Source organism: Bombina bombina, chromosome 6 (assembly GCF_027579735.1).
Source record: "Bombina bombina isolate aBomBom1 chromosome 6, aBomBom1.pri, whole genome shotgun sequence".
NCBI lineage: Eukaryota > Metazoa > Chordata > Amphibia > Anura > Bombinatoridae > Bombina > Bombina bombina.
The window spans coordinates 305,625,149-305,643,753 of NC_069504.1; the positions used below are offsets into that span (position 1 = coordinate 305,625,149).

An 18,605-nucleotide genomic window follows, 5' to 3' on the forward strand; every position below is an offset into this window, starting at 1 on the left:
ACCAATTGCGCAAGAGCAGGAACTGTCAATCACTGAGATTTGAGCGAGGTGGCGAAGAGTGTAAGAAACAGCGGTCGAATTGCGCGAAGCAGGCTCGCATGTGGAAACCGGTCCCACAAGGGCTCCGGAGCAGCTTACGCTGCTTCATACATGGAGCCCAATATCTTAGGCAATTTAGGCAACAGTTACATGTTATAATACAGCCTATACATATAAACTAAAGGTAGTTTTAAATCATTTTTAATACTTTTGTATACATTGTTGTTTTAAATAAATATAGTCAAAGGCAGAGAAGATTGTGACATACAGTTGGGGAAAATAGTAATTTTTGATAATTCTATTTTTATGTTTAAATATTAATTTAAAAAAATTGTATTTCAGAATTAGTTAGTGGATTTTGGAATTCCGAATTTTGTGATTTGTACCTGTATTTCATTTATTCATTTTATATGATTTTTAGGGGTATATTTATTAATGTGCGAGTGGACATGATACGATGTAGCATATCATGTCCGCTGCACATCGATAAATGCCGACAGCATACACTGTCAGCTTTTATCATTGCACCAGCAGTTCTTGTGAACTGCTAGTGCAACGCCGCCCCCTGCAGATTCGCGGCCAATCGCTAGCAGGGGGTGTCAATCAACCCGATCGTATTTGATTGGGTTGATTTCTGTCCCCGGCTTCAGAGCAGATGGACAAGGAAACAAGGGGCATCAAGTTACATAAGGAGCTTAATAAATCGGCTCCTTAATCTGCAATTTTATATTTTATTACAGTGTATGTATCACCTTCACATATTTAAAAGTGGGGAAAATCTCTTTGCAAGACACACTGTTCTTAAGGTAAAAACTGTCTTTATAGAATTGTGACAGAGACTTCTTAGTACTGGTGAGATTTCTTAGAAAATAACAGGGAGCTTTAGATCATTGGGCCAAGAGTCTCTTTTGTCCATGTGGGAACCCCAAGAACCATGGCTGTGCCACTTCTCTTTTATTTCTAAAACTTACATCTAGGGATACTCGAACTATAAATATAATCGCTATGCTGAAAATATATATATATAATTTTGTAATACTGACTTGTGCAGTGCAGTGAACTATAGCTACTGCTCATACCTTACACTTCTCATGTATAAAGCCACATTTTTTTATATCTTTCAAAACATGGCCCTGATACTTGTTTTTCTATGATAACATTATCCATATAGTAAAACCAGGCTGTTTGTGAGTCTAGACCTCTCAATTATTTTTTACTTTTAATAAAAATAGCAAATTCCACAGTTTACATTTTCTTAAGAAACATAATCATTGCAGTCCTAAAATTCTTATTCAGACCATTATCATTTTCAGTCTTTACTTAAGGTCTATTCTTTCCCTTGCTCCTCCATGCAAAAGACCCAAAATGCAACTGATCACTTTATCTTCCTTTCATCTAGATTTCTTCTTTTTTTATCCCATCTCAATTTTCTTAACTTCCATTCCCCTATAGACTTCAATGGAGGCGAAAGTGGAAAAAAAAACTAAGACCCTACTTGCGAGCAAACTCAATTGCATTTCCTCAAATGTGCTAACCCCACATGAAAATATGAATATTTCCCATTCCAATGTTCTTCACATAGAAGAATATGTTCTATTTATTTATACATAAATATTTCTATATATATCTGATGATAGTTTTGTAAAATATATATCCCCTATACCTATAATATAAATAGATGTTTATCTATAGGTATAAATATATACAAATATATATATATTGGAATATCTATTTAAAAATACATATAACATATTCCCCTATGTAAAGAACAATGTGAAACATTTACAGTATATACACAGTTAAACACTTTATTAAGTATAATTATTGCATAAATATGATTTTACATGTTTTCAGCTACTTGACTGCAAAGGACTCCAATGCATTTACATATATGTCTATTTGTGTGTACATATTTATTTGTGTTTATATGTGTATATATGTCTGTAAATACATAAATACACACTGTGGAAAAAAATAAATGCTAAGAGCGACAGGGAGGGGGAATAGAGGTGGGGGTCCTAGAGTGGAGAGGGGGAAGGGAGGTTAGGGAAAACAATCGTGGAGGGAGAGGTGGGGTAAATGATTGAGGGGTCCAGCTACACTACAGATATATTTTTTTTATTAATAGAAAAAAATAAAGAAAACTGGGTACTGGCAGAGAGCTGCCAGTACCTAAGATGGCGGGAAATTAGTTAGAGGTGAGGGGTTGAGAGCTTTATGGGAGAGATCAGGGAGATGGGAAGGTAAGGGGGTAATTATTTAAAGAAGAAAGTAATTATATAAAAAAAAATATTAATTTTTTTTTTTTTTAAAAACGTCTAAAACTGCTCACTGGCAGACTGACCAGTGGGGGGTGGGGTGGGGGAGGGTAGAGAGCTGTTTGAGAGGGATCAAGTAGGGATCAGGGGGTGGGAAGTGTCAGATGGTAGGGTAATCTCAATGCTACAGCTAAAATTAACCTTACAAGCTACCCAATTAACCCCTTCACTGCTGGGAATAATAAAAGAGTTGTGCATAGCTGCAGTTAGCAACCTTCTAATTACCAAAAAGCAGTGGCAAAGCCATAAATGTCTACTATTCCTGAACAAAGGGGATCCCAGAGAAGCGTTTACAACCATTTGTGCCATGATTGCTTTTTTTTTTTTTTTGAATGCATTTGGTGTTTCAATGGTGGCATGAAAATTACCAAAATGGGCCTAGATCAATACTTTGGGTTGTCTACTAAAATAAATATATAGTTTTGAAAGGTAAATAAAAATTAACAAAGCTCCATTTTTGTGTAAATGGAGTGATGGCAAAAAAGCTAAAATGCTCTGGTCTTTTGGGGAAGTTTTAGTCTGAAATGCCCAGTCCTTAAGGGGCTAAAGAAGTCTTCACATAGATTTGAAGTATGCTTGCCCAATCACTGTCATATACCTGCTAGTTGTCCTCACTGCTATTGAAATTGCTAATTCCTCAGTGCAGGGGTTCCGTTTTTTTTGCTATGTTATGCTTATTCTATCCATGTTACCATATTCACGCTATCCTTGTTGAAATGCTAAAACTGTTGGAATCCATAAAAGCTGGATTAGTGCCAGCCTTGAAAGCTATATATGTTGCCATTTGTTAAAGGTGATATACAATTACAATAAAAGTAATTTACACTGTTAAAAATGAAATATTATTATATATCTATGATTAAGGTAAAAAACAAAGTCATGTTTATCTGAATACTGATGACACTACAGGCTCTTACAATCACAATACTATATTACAAGTATATCATTGTCCATTACCATGAGCCTGATAACTGCAAGTTTCCCAACCTTTTTAATTTACAAGGAAATACATTTTATCTTCTATTTGATTTTTTTATTTTACCCATAACAGAGATATGCTAAACTCTTACTTAGTTTGATATGAGCATGTTTATGAATGCAGTAATTTGCCATAAAGCTGAATAATTACAAATACTAAATGTGCTGAAATTCAATCTTAGAATCATTATATCTATCTATCTATCTATCTATCTATCTATCTATCTATCTATCTATCTATCTTTGATGCATTATTTTGTGTATAATCTTATTTTCTATATATACCAATTACATTTAAGGTTATTAAATTTAAGCAGGAAATCATTTTTATGTACTTAACAAGTGATATTTGAAATTGTAATACACATTCAAATTGACAACAAAGAAAACATACATAATGAAATGAAAGGCACGTTTTCAGCTGTTTTCTACAGACTCATACATGTAATATTCTAATGTAAATTATGACATTAAATATAAATTTAATTTAGTAAAACATGATATGATATAGCAGTTGTTAATTCTCTGTCAATCAAGCTAAACATAATTCATCTTATTGATTTATCTTCTAAAATAATTTAAGCATTGCCAGTCTAATATGTTGACATATTAAACTTAGATAATTTAATTTTTAATAAATGTGAATTAACACTTATATTTTGCAAATGTACAAACGTGCATAATTATTTTGAAATGAATACTTAATAAATATAGATCAGCAGTTGAAATAACTAATGTGATCTTATATAAAACTTTGTCTGTGCAACCTGGAAATATAAGTAATGACAGATATTTTAACAATGTTGATCTTTTTTAATATTATTATTATGAATATTATTATTAATGACAACACAAAGGTTTGTCAAAAAGTCAGAAATATCTTATTGAATGCCAAGCCCTCTGTAATGTTTGAATGTTTGTAGAGCAAAGAACATAGGAACAGAAGGCAAGATCTCCTTGTTTTTTCTCAAAATCCCAAAGAAATTATTGAATACATCTAGATCTTAATGTAGAGATATGTTATTAAACTAAATAAAATAAGAAAAAAATCACAGTAAAATTGAATGAAATAAGCAAAGCACTATGAAATGATTAACTTATCAATCAAATGTGGGCTTTGTAAGATATGGTGACTATTAAGTATGTACTCAAAGACGATTCATGATGTAATTAAGCTTCAACAAATATCCTAGATATATTTGGCAAATTAATTAGACTGACATTATCTTGACAATAAATAAAAAAATAAAAATATTGTGATTAAAGTGTGGTAAGCAGTATGTGTGTGTGCATTGCATGTATGTATGTGTGTGTCAGCATGTATGCCTGCGTATGTGTGTGTATATATATATGTAAGTGTGTATGTGTGTATGGGTGTGTGTGTTTGTATGTACTTAAGTGTATGTGTGCCTGTATGTCTTTTCTTTGGTTGTGTCTCTGTATATGTATATCTAACCACAATTCATTTTGGCTTCCGTTGCTGTGCTGTTCAAGTAATTCTTAACAAGAGATTTACAAAGTTGTAATAACTAATGAACAAACATATTGTTTTTCATTACCTATAGAGCTACACAGTATTAATAGACACAATTTATAAAAATAAATATGATTTCAACTAAACAAAATTAGCTATTGATGTTTGACTTTATTGTTTTTAATACACACCTTTGAAGAGTATATGTTATTGAACATGTCTGCTTCTAAAGCTTTTATTTCCTCTTCTGAATCTGTTAGAAGAAAAAATGATTACAAGACCACATATTAGTTAACAATATCAAGATAATAAATCCCTCAACATAAAAATCTACTTAAATAGGTATCAGAATTTTTCAAATATATTTTTTTCATTATTTTATCCTGTATATGGAACATTTTTTTCCAGTGCAAGTAATTATTGCATAAAAATGTTAAAACACAATAATATAATCATTCTAATTTAAAGTAAAAATGACTGTGTCATAACTAAACCACCATCATATATGAAAGCTCTCAAGTCAAATCTGAAAGTAAATTAGTAGGGTAACTATTGTATATAGATAGTTTAAAAGAGTTAAAATTAATATTTTTTTAAATTATTATTTATATCTATTTTTGTTAACGATTCTGAAGCAAATTGCACAGTGCTGTATATAGTATATTATATGAACTATAACAATCTATACTACAGCAATCCAGAGGATGTTAAACTGCTGTGTGTTCCCTTATAAAACATATGTAAAAGTATAATTTCCTTTCATAGACCTATTCCGTAAAATAACAAATACAGTATGTTTGATAAATTTAACGTGTAAATGAAATTGATTAATAGCCTTAGTGCTTAAAAAATATATCTTTAGTGCTGAATAAAAAAATAAAAAATATTAATTTTATATTCTGTGGTTTTCCTGTTCTAGTGGCATAAATATTAAAAACATAACATTTAAAGATATATTAAATGTAAACAGGTACAGTGATTGTGTATGGGATTAGTCCAAGTTTATATATACTACATCACTGAAATGTAGATAGATAGAGAGATAGAATTGATAGATTAGATAGATGATAGATAGATGATAGATAGATAGATAGATAGATAGATAGATAGATAGATATAGATTAGATAGACAGACAGACAGACAGGCAGATAGACAGCTAGATATTAAACCAAAATAATGCATAAGAGATAAATAAATAGATAGATAGATAGATGATAGATAGATAGATAGATAGATAGATAGACAGATTGATAGATAGGTAAAAATAGATGATATATACAAATAGATGATAGATAGATAGACAGACAGACAGAAAAATATTAAACCAAAATAATGCATACAAGAGATATAGATAGATAGATAGATAGATAGATAGATAGACATTTAGATAGATACAAATAGATAGACAGACAGACAGATAGATATACAAAGTGAGATGGATAGATAGATAGATAGATGATAGATAGATAATAGTTAGATAGATATATAGATAGATAGGTAGATAGATAAAATTGTTCAGTTGTAAGGATGGATTGATAGATAGATGATAGATAAATAGATAAGATAGATGGATAGATAGACAGATAGATAGATAGATAGATAGATAGATAGATAGGTAGATAGATATAATTGATCAATTAAAAGGATAGTTTATATATAAACAGACAGAAACATATTAAACCAAAATAATTCATAAAAGAGATATACAGATAGATAGATAGATAGATAGATAGATAGATAGATAGATAGATATATATAGACAAATACATGGATAAAAATAGATAGATAGATAGATAGATAGATAGATAGATAGATAGATAGATAGATAGATATACAAAGTGAGATGGATAGATAGATATCTAGAATAAGTAGATAGATAGATAGATAGATAAATATAGATAGATAGATAGATAGATAATAGTTAGTTAGATATATAGATAGATAGGTAGATAGATAAAATTGGTCAGTTGTAAGGATGGATATATAGATAGATAGATAATAGATACATAGATAAGATAGATGGAGAGACAGACAGACAGACAGACAGACAGACAGGCAGACAGACAGACAGACAGACAGACAAACAGATAGATAGATAGATAGATAGATAGATATAATTGATCAATTGAAGGGATAGATAGATAGATAGATAGATAGATAGATAGATAGATAGATAGATAGATGATAGATAGATGATAGATAGATAGAAGATAGATAGATAGATAGATAGATAGATAGATAGATAGATAGATAGATAGATAGATAAATAGATAAATAGATAGATAGACAGACAGACAGATCGATAGATAGATGATAGATAGATAGATATAATTGATCAATTGAAAGGATAGATAGACAGACAGGCAGTTAGACAGATATTAAACCTTACATGTTTATAATGCACCCCAGGTTCTGTGACACACTGATGTGCCCTGACACCAGTGTCTTCTTTTTAGTTAAATATTGCACAAAACATGATTTTTTTCTAGATGTTGCAGAATAGTAAAACAAGGTAAAAATATAAGTAACTTTTTTACTCTTTTTAAACAATAGTAATATACTTATATTTCTTACACCTGCTTGCTTTACCCTTTTCTAGGAAGTGCATTTCTTTATTAATATAATTTGCATAAATGAATCTTCAGTAGGCATAAGCCAAATAGTTTATAATATAGTCTGTGGGTGCAAGATCGTATATGCAGTTTTTATTTCTTTAAGTTTAATTACACCAACTTCATATTTCAATAAATCAATTTCACTGAGTTTATAAAGTTATTTTCTGCTGTACATTTTAACATGTTATACCCAGTTAAAAAATGCAGGAATAATTAATTTAAAGAAATGTTACATTTGCAAGACAAAGTATAACTATCATTGGTAAATCATAATACCGAGCTGTTGATTTTGTGTTTAAAACAACTTAAAATATATAGAAAAGTAACAATTTATAGAAATAATAAAAAAAATAGGCTAAAAAATTACTCATACAAATATATATATTTTTGGGAAAGGAATTGTACTTTACCTGTACACATCCCACAAGTGGTAAAAGCCAGCAGTACCAAGCAAACTAACTGAATTCGTAGCCCTGTCATTTCCAGATATTTCAGAAAAAAAAGTCCATCAATATTTAAAAAAAGACACACAACTGAAAAGTGATAGTATGGTTGATTTCTTCTCTGCTGGTTAGACTTTTCTGTGCATCTGAGACATAAGAGGAGCTGTGGATCATTCCCTAAGTATATAAGCAATGAGATGATGTCATGAGTTGACGAGGAAGTGTTATTGTAAATTCTCCATCCCCTCCCCCTAAGAATCCCCTCTTTGGTATCAGAATCTGTGTCCCTAGCATATCCTGTATCCCTCTCCATCATTAACTTGTGTTCAGTTTATCCCCTCCCCTGCCTGTCTCACAGCTCTCTCCTCTTTAAGGTGGTTTATAATATGTGTCCTAAGAAAAAGGTACTTATTGGAAAGAAGGAAACTATAATTGCATATTGTGCTAATCTTTTTCTATACAAAAATGTATATGTGAACTTATATGTGCATTTGCTTATCACAGGTTATAAATGCAGCTTTTATAAATGTGAGAATGACCATATAATGTAACTGTTATTTGACAAAAGTACATCATCAGCTAGATCACTGAGGTACAAAAGTTGTATTCTGCATCAACGTTTTAAAACATTTATTAAGGTTGCAGGGAACTATATCTTGTTCATCTGATATATAAGTTATATTCTGCAGTGTTATCAAACATTATATTGAGGTAGCAGGCAACTATAGCTAGTTGAAAAGATAATCTTCTCCAGAATTTTTATTGTTTAAAAGCTAGAAAATCCCTTTATTACCCATTCCACAGTTTTACATAACCATCACTGTTATATTAATACACTTTTTAGCTCTGTGGTTACCTTGTATCTAAGCCTCTGCAGACTGCCCCTGTATCACAGTTTTTTTGACAGACATGCATTTTAGCCAATCAGTGATAACTCCACAAGAATGAGCACAATGTTATCTAGATTACACACATGAACTAGCAGTGTCTAACTGTGAAAAACTGTCAACATGCGCTGAGATTAAAGGGGGCCTTTAAGGTCTTAGAAATGAACATATGAGAATAACTAGGTTAAGCTTTCAACAAAGAATACCAATAGAACTAAGGAAATCTGATGAAAAAAGTAAATTGGAAAACTTATTTACACTCCAGTCCAGGTAAGAATAGTGATTCAAAATATGTAATATATATGCAAACATATATGTACCATTTAAATACATATTAACATGAGATAAAATTATTATATGGTATTTATTTTCCCTTATCAGGATTCATATTATAAATAGATGCCATATTGCAAATCCTACATAGTTACTAAATGGGAAAAGAGTAGAGTAGAATAAAACATATTTTGCAGACTTGCAAAAATCCTCACAAGCAGTATTACCAGTTAATCTATAACAAATCAAAATGTAAACTCCCTAAAATATTTTTTTATTACAGATTACCTGTGATAACCATATAATACCATCATATCATTTTATGTTTTTTTTTCACACAAATTTTACTAATATATATATATATATATATATATATATATATATATATATATATATATATATATATATATATATATATATATATATGAATAATTTCTTTACACAAGACACTGAACTGTTTAACAATGTATAACTGTATTCTTCTGATTAGAAAAATGTCAAGATAGAATAGGAAATGTGTGAGAAAGAATAAAGCAATTCACCTCCCATTAACATAAGATTCTAAAAAATAAAATCACGTTTACTAAAAAAAGAAGATATATAGAGGTGCAGGCTATAGTTGTAGGTCTTCTAGAGTGAGTGATACAGAATGTGATGGGGGTACAGAATATTTGAGTGCATCATCATACAGAGAAAATGACGCACAAGGGTAATTACATTGGACCATTTTTGTGCATCTAGCTGTGAACGTAAATCAATGATGCTCTGTGATTTCAAATTCCCAAACAGTTAAAATGTTATCATAGATCATTAAGTTTAACTAAATCAGGATCTTATAAATCAGTTGCTATTGATTTGGGGCTTCAAAAGACCCAAATATTAATGTTTTAGATCAGTAGATTTCTTTTTATTGTAATGTTATCAATACATTGTTTGACATTCTGTTTTTATATCATGTTTGTGATAGAATGTAAAAACCTGAAAAGCATGTTATATGGTAATACATTTTTCTTTTGTTCCTAAAGTATATAATATACATTATAAATAGCTGTTATATAATTATATGTTTGACCGAGCATTTGTTATATGATACAGACTTTTAGAGATCAGTTTCATAAAACAACTGTTTTAGGGCTAGATTATGAATGGAGCACAAACGTTTGCGGCCAATTGATAAGGGGTATATCATGAGGGTTTGCGCTCATCAGGCTTACTGCTCATATTAGGAGTTGAAACTAAATGTGATCACGTGAACGCAATCACTATTTACAATAGAATGATTAGCGAGACTTCAGAGCTCTGGTTAACTGTTTTGCTAAAATTAAAAAGTTGCACAAAGCACAAAAATACATTACAAAGTATGCTTACCCTCATAATAACACCATCTAATAAAAATTATTCCAAAAAATATTGCACACAAAAGTTATAGGCCCCCATGTACTAAAGGTCATGGTCAAGCAGACAAGCTTCTCAACTCGAGAAGTTGTCCGCTAACCTTTGCTACGTACAGGCAGCGAACAAACAAGATCCGCTGCCCTTATGTATTATTACATTATCAAGCGAGCGTTTAAAGTAGTGTAAGAAGCAGTTGTCTAATGGCCGCTGCTTTTTACATTGTGAGAAGCAGGCTTGCATATGGAAACCTGCCCCACAAGAGCTCCAGAGCAGCTTTTGCTGCTTAGTACATAGAGCCCATAAAGGCTTAACAATAGAAGATCTTAGGTGTGAGAAAAAAAAAGGCAGGCAAAAGGCTTTACCATTGAGAAACATACATGTACATTTCGAAAGATTGATAAGTATGTATAAATATATGTCTAAAAAACCTAAGTTACCCATTGCCCCTAATGGGGCATTTGTATGGGCATTGCCATTAAAAGGGCAATCAGCTCTTTTGCTGCCCATTAAAAAAATTAAAGAATCCCTAATCTAAAAGAAAAACCCACTCAAAGAAAACCTAAGTCTAACCCTGAAATAGGTGCTCACAGTTCCTAAAGTCTAGCGGTGAAGGTCTTCTTCCAGGCAGCAACATCTTCCTCCAGCGCGGGGACATCTTCTATCGTCATCCGGAGTGAAGGTGGCATGGAGCAGAGTTGTCCGCAGAGCTGGCCCGGCGTTCGCTGAGCAGGATCGGCGTGGAGGATCCTCTTCATGCGGTCGCCGCCTCACACTGAATATTCAATGCAAGGTACCCCATTTAGGTACCTTGCATTCATATTGGCTGAAATTTTAAAATCAGCCAATAGGATAAGAGCTACTGAAATCCTATAGGCTGTTAAAATCAGCCAATAGGATTTTAGTAGCTCTAACCCTATTGGCTGATTTAAAAAAATGTTTAGACTTTTTTTTTTATTTTGGGGGGTTGATTGGGTGGAGGTTCAACTGTTAGGGCGGACTTTGCAATTTTTTTTAGGTAAAATAGCTGTTTAACTTAGGGCTATTGGTAGTTTAGTGTTAGATTAGGGTTTTTTATTTTGGGGGTGCTTTTTTATAGGGGTATTAGTTTAGGTTTAAAAATTTTTTGGATAATAACATTTATATTTTCCTGTAATTTTAGATTTTTTTGTTTTTTGTAATTTAAGTGTTTGTTTTTTTGTAATTAATGTTAGATTTTTTTAATTTTTGTAATATTCGTTTTTTTTTTTTAATTTAATCTTAAATCTTATAAAATAATTGAAGTTAATTTATGGGGTTTTAGGTTAGAGGGCTTAGTGATTAGATAGCTTTTTTTGCCTTGTGTGGGGAGTTGGCGGTTTAGGGGTTAATATTGTAATTAGGTAGTTGGCGTTGTGGAGGTTTTTGCAGTTTAGGGGTTAATAGTGTAATTATGTCGTTTGTGTTGTGGGGTTTTGGTGGTTTAGGGTTAATATTTTAATTTGCGAATTAGGGGTTGATTGATCATTGATCATTAATTTGCGATGTGGGGGTTGGTGGTTTAAAGGTACATTTTGCGTTAGGTGTTTGTTAATATTTCTTGCGGGCAGTTAAGTTTATTTTTTGTTACTACTTTGTGCGAGTGGGCAATCAGCTCTTTTGCTGCCCATTAAAAAAATTAAAGAATCCCTAATCTAAAAGAAAAACCCACTCAAAGAAAACCTAAGTCTAACCCTGAAATAGGTACTTACAGTTCCTAAAGTCTAGCGGTGAAGGTCTTCTTCCAGGCAGCAACATCTTCATCCAGCGCGGGGACATCTTCTATCGTCATCCGGAGTGAAGGTGGCACGGAGCAGAGTTGTCCGCAGAGCTGGCCCGGCGTTCGCTGAGCAGGATAGGCGTGGAGGATCCTCTTCATGCGGTCGTCGCCTCACACTGAATATTCAATGCAAGGTACCCCATTTAGGTACCTTCCATTCATATTGGCTGAAATTTTAAAATCAGCCAATAGGATAAGAGCTACTGAAATCCTATAGGCTGTTAAAATCAGCCAATAGGATTTTAGTAGCTCTAACCCTATTGGCTGATTTAAAAAAATGTTTAGACTTTTTTTTTTGTTTTGGGGGGTTGATTGGGTGGAGGTTCAACTGTTAGGGCGGACTTTGCAATTTTTTTTAGGTAAAATAGCTGTTTAACTTAGGGCTATTGGTAGTTTAGTGTTAGATTAGGGTTTTTTATTTTGGGGGTGCTTTTTTATAGGGTTATTAGTTTAGGTTTAAAAATTTTTTGGATAATAACATTTATATTTTCCTGTAATTTTAGATTTTTTTGTTTTTGTAATTTAAGTGTTTGTTTTTTTGTAATTAATGTTAGATTTTTTTAATTTTTGTAATATTCGTTTTTTTTTTTTTTAATTTAATCTTAAATCTTATAAAATAATTGAAGTTAATTTATGGGGTTTTAGGTTAGAGGGCTTAGTGATTAGATAGCTTTTTTTGCCTTGTGTGGGGAGTTGGCGGTTTAGGGGTTAATATTGTAATTAGGTAGTTGGCGTTGTGGAGGTTTTTGCAGTTTAGGGGTTAATAGTGTAATTATGTTGTTTGCGTTGTGGGGTTTTGGTGGTTTAGGGTTAATATTTTAATTTGCGAATTAGGGGTTGATTGATCATTGATCATTAATTTGCGATGTGGGGGTTGGTGGTTTAAAGGTACATTTTGCGTTAGGTGTTTGTTAATATTTCTTGCGGGCAGTTAAGTTTATTTTTTGTTACTACTTTATGCGAGTGGGCAATCAGCTCTTTTGCTGCCCATTAAAAAAATTAAAGAATCCCTAATCTAAAAGAAAAACCCACTCAAAGAAAACCTAAGTCTAACCCTGAAATAGGTACTTACAGTTCCTAAAGTCTAGCGGTGAAGGTCTTCTTCCAGGCAGCAACATCTTCATCCAGCGCGGGGACATCTTCTATCGTCATCCGGAGTGAAGGTGGCACGGAGCAGAGTTGTCCGCAGAGCTGGCCCGGCGTTCGCTGAGCAGGATAGGCGTGGAGGATCCTCTTCATGCGGTCGCCGCCTCACACTGAATATTCAATGCAAGGTACCCCATTTAGGTACCTTGCATTCATATTGGCTGAAATTTTAAAATCAGCCAATAGGATAAGAGCTACTGAAATCCTATAGGCTGTTAAAATCAGCCAATAGGATTTTAGTAGCTCTAACCCTATTGGCTGATTTAAAAAAATGTTTAGACTTTTTTTTTATTTTGGGGGGTTGATTGGGTGGAGGTTCAACTGTTAGGGCGGACTTTGCAATTTTTTTTAGGTAAAATAGCTGTTTAACTTAGGGCTATTGGTAGTTTAGTGTTAGATTAGGGTTTTTTATTTTGGGGGTGCTTTTTTATAGGGTTATTAGTTTAGGTTTAAAAATTTTTTGGATAATAACATTTATATTTTCCTGTAATTTTAGATTTTTTTGTTTTTGTAATTTAAGTGTTTGTTTTTTTGTAATTAATGTTAGATTTTTTTAATTTTTGTAATATTCGTTTTTTTTTTTTTTAATTTAATCTTAAATCTTATAAAATAATTGAAGTTAATTTATGGGGTTTTAGGTTAGAGGGCTTAGTGATTAGATAGCTTTTTTTGCCTTGTGTGGGGAGTTGGCGGTTTAGGGGTTAATATTGTAATTAGGTAGTTGGCGTTGTGGAGGTTTTTGCAGTTTAGGGGTTAATAGTATAATTATGTTGTTTGCGTTGTGGGGTTTTGGTGGTTTAGGGTTAATATTTTAATTTGCGAATTAGGGGTTGATTGATCATTGATCATTAATTTGCGATGTGGGGGTTGGTGGTTTAAAGGTACATTTTGCGTTAGGTGTTTGTTAATATTTCTTGCGGGCAGTTAAGTTTATTTTTTGTTACTACTTTGTGCAAGTGGTTAGTTTCTTTTTTGTTAATACTTTGTGTGGGCAGTTAGGTTTTTTTTTGTTAATACTTTGTGTGGGCGGTTAGGTTTTTTTTTGTTAATACTTTGTTCGGGCGGTTAGGTTTTTTTTGTTAATTCTTTGTGCGGGTGGTTAGGTCTTTTTTTATTAATACTTTGTGCGATCGGTTAGGTTTTTTGTTATTTTTTAGTGCTGGCGGTTAGGTTTTTTGTTATTATTTTGTGCAGGCGGTTAGTTTTTTTTTTAATTAATACTTTGTGAGGGTGTTTTTTTGCTGTTAATACTTTGTTTTTGACGGTTAGGTTATTTTGCTTATATTTTGCGAGGGCGGTTAGTTTTTTTGGTTATATGCTTCGTGCGGGTGTTTTTTTTGTTAATACTTCATTTTCGGCGGTTAGGTTTTTTGGTAATATTCTGTGTGGGCGGTTAGATTTTTTGGCTAAATGCTTGGTTTGGCCGTGCACGCAGCCTACATTCTTTTGGCTGCGCGCGCAACTGATGACGGCGACAGAAGCATTACAAATGCGATTATAGCATAGATATGTGTATAAATGTATTTACAGACATATATACACATATAAACACATAAATACATATGAACACATATATAGATATATATAGAAGTGCATTGGAACCCTTTGCCATTAAGTAGATTAAAACATGTAATAGCATATTTAAGCAATATTCATATTTAATAAAGGTTTTAACTATGTATTTATTGTAAATAGTATACATTCCAATGTTCTGCACATGGCAGAATATGTTCTAAGTATTTCTAAATATATATTGCTATATATACAGTTTATTATCTATATATATCTATACCTATATATGATTAAATATATATATATATATATATATATATATAAATATATATTGTACAAAAATACAATCAGATATATGTAGAAATATGTATTTATGAATAAATAGAACATATTCTGTTATGTAAAGATCAATGGAATATGAAATAGTCATTATTTCATGTTGTGATAGCGCAAATGAGAATATGAGATTGTGTTTGTACGAGAGTGGGGTGTTATTTTTTGGATTTTTGCGCTCATCGGGTTACCGCTGGAGCAAAAACAGTTTACTTTCAACGCGTAATACAAGCACAACCAGACAAGTGCAAAAATCTTAGTTCTAGCCCAATAAACGGTCAAGCAGGAGTCCACTCAAAATCTAGCGCTGCGTAATCTGTTGGCGCTCTACAAATAACCGATAATAATAATAATAAGCAGAGGGTCCACTCAAAATCTAGCCATTAAAGTTTACTTAGAGGTATATTCAAATTTAACTCATTTTTTTTAAATTAAGTTTCGTAAAATAACTTTTTTTTTTTGCTTTTTATTTAGTTTAGCTTTCAAAATTGTCATGCTAAATAGGTTTTTAAAGTTTTATATCCATTAACTGCAAAACATCTTTTAAAATGGCAAACATATATGTTAATAATGTTTTTTTTTAAATGCTTTATTGATGTGATTAAACAGGGTACAATCATAAAATAAAGAAAAATACGGTTACAATCCGATGCGATGGACAATCATAACTTCAATAATCATAACCAAGTTAAATTTCACATCTGTAAATTTAAATTCCGTCCATCACGTCCGAGGACGGAAACTATAACATCCATTTTTAATTTTGTATGCTTTAAAAACGAATAAAAAAGAAATATATATAATCCACAAATTTCCACATTGTGAGCAAAGAGTTAAACAGTGAGTTGTTTCTAATGTTTTGAAAGAGGAGATGTAGATTCAGTGGGGAGAAGAGGGGGACAAGTGGGGGGGGGAGAAAAAAAAATGTTAATAATGTTTTAACATGTATGTTGTATACAGAAAATGTGAGTGCACAGATTGATATGTACTATATACATTTAAAAGATTAGTTTATAGTCCATTTAAAGTAAGAGTAATTTAATTTACTCTTGTAAGAGTTACAGTTGTCTGGAGAGTTGCCTGCTTGCAGAGAATTCCCTTGATTAATGTGTTAATGGAACAGTAAAGTCAAAATTAAATTTTCATGATTCACATAGAACATGCAATTTTAAACAACTTTCCAATTTACTTCAATAAGCAAATGTACTTGGCTCTTGTTGAAAAGCATAACTAGGTATGCTCAGGGGCGGCAGTATATCACTGGGAGCTAGCTGGTGATTGTTGGCTGCACATATATGCCTCTTATCAATGACTCAGCGAATGTGTTCTGTTGGGTCCCAGTAGTGCATTGCTGCTGCTTTTACAAATGTTAACAAGAGAATGAAGCAAACTTGATAGTAGAAGTAAAAAAGAAATTTGTTTAATATTACATGCCTTATCTGAATCATGAAAGTTAAATTTTGCCTTTACTTTCCCTTTGAGAAAGGGGGCAGAACCTCTTTGCATTACATTACTTTAGACAGTTCAGACGGATTGTGGAAAGCAGCATTTTGCAGGGAATCTAAAATATAAGAGGGGCCTTAAAGATTTTGGGATTGTAATCTAAAATGTTTAATTGTGTGTAGTAAAAAAAAAAAAAAAAAACTATATTGTCCCTTCATTAATTAATTTGCTGTAATTAAACTTTCAACATTGTAGGTTTTCTAATTCTGAGAATTGGAAATGCACACTGAAGATTTCACAGGCCTAATTACAACATATCTTTATATCTGTCCCAACTGTCCTCATCAGCTTTGATAAGATACAATACTGCAAAGTAAATTATGTTTTGCTAGAAAAACAACAATCGCTAGTTTTGTCTACTACAGTAACAAGTCCAGATTTGCTTCTTCTAATAGCAAGTAATGGGTGAGTTTGGTTATTGCAAAATATTGCGAATAAGATGTTTAGAAGTTTTTCGCATTCTGTCGATATGTTAATTCATTCCGACCCACTTAAGACCCACTTAAGACCGCTGCTCCTTAACTCGTCTACCATCTCTGAGGCGGTGGACAGTAATCATCCCGATCAGGTTGATTGACACCCCCTGCTAGCGGCCGAATCTGCAGGGAGCGGCATTGCACGAGCATTTCTCTAGAAATGCTTGTGCAATGATAAATACCGATAGTGTATGCTGTCTGCATTTATCAATGTGTGGTGGACATGATCGGCGCCGAAGACTACACAGAATCCTTGAAATTATGTCTATTTAACATGGCAACACACAGTACTGCTCAGCATAATTTAGCTTGTACTTATTTCTAATGTTGTATACCTTTCTCCCTTAGTTTAAACGTACTTTGTCTTGAAACCATAAACAACCACACAAGGGTTACAACTGTGATTTGTAAAAGTGATTTCATAATGTGCTCAGATGCTCAAAACCACTTCAAACATGCCCAAGTAATATCAAATATAGAAAATGCCCATAAGTTAGCTATAGTTTGTAATGCATTTTTTTATTTAATTAGTCCTGTATGGGACTTCACTTCACAGGTGTAACAAATACTGAAATTCATAGTCCAAATGTGTTAATGAATCTAGGTCAGACTTAGCAATTGCAAACAAAGACTACAGAGAGACAAAAAACAAATCATCTCACAATACAATATTGACGCATTTAGAAGACCAGAGGCTAATTTCCTACACACAAAGCATGTTTATATTAGTATATTGTCATACCTTCACATCTGTTTAGTCAACTAAAAATTGGGTATAAATATTTAAAAAGAACAACCAATACAAACGCAGGAACATGTTTCTACTTACTATAAAATATGAATAGAAAATGAAGTTACATAAACACCAAACAAAATGTACTTTATAAAACACACTTTCTAGTATCAACAATAAATCTTATGCTTTATCAAAGCTTTTATTTACATGATTAATAATTTAACAAAATCATGAGTTTGCTTCATAAATTTTGCAGGTTTTAATATTTTAATGGACAGATCAAAAATATGTATTGGTTTTTTTTTTAATCCACAATAAAATGTGTGAAAGCAACTTCTAGCACTAGAGGGCGATACATCAATAAAGAAAATTCTGTCACTGAATCCATGTTATGTATCAAATATTTTATTCATGAATGCAACTAGAGGAAGTTAAAAATATGTATTACCACTAGCATTCTTGTGTGCATTTGATGTGCAAACACCGCATTTCATAAACAAATCAATAAGTCTTTAAAATGGAATATTTATTGTATCATTTTACATGATATTAGGTTTTAGATTATCCAGGAGTGGAAACAATAATAATACATACTAGTGAGTGACAACTTAGAAAATTAAGTTATAAAAACAGTAATACATACTAGTGAGTGACAATTTAGAAAATTAAATTACAATAACA

General features: G+C 32.0%; 1 protein-coding gene across 1 annotated transcript in view; it reads right to left on the minus strand.

Annotated features, from left to right (window-relative positions):
- The window catches only part of NTS (neurotensin), a 63,469-nt gene extending 55,468 nt beyond the window's left edge, over positions 1 to 8,001 (minus strand). The window contains exons 1-2 of the mRNA XM_053719805.1: positions 7,836 to 8,001; positions 5,001 to 5,062 (exon numbers count right to left, since the gene is read on the minus strand). Of these exons, the coding sequence (XP_053575780.1) occupies positions 5,001 to 5,062; positions 7,836 to 7,905 (132 nt within the window). The 5' untranslated portion in view covers positions 7,906 to 8,001. The remainder of the gene's footprint in view (positions 1 to 5,000; positions 5,063 to 7,835) is intronic.
- Positions 8,002 to 18,605: the final 10,604 nt, after the last annotated feature.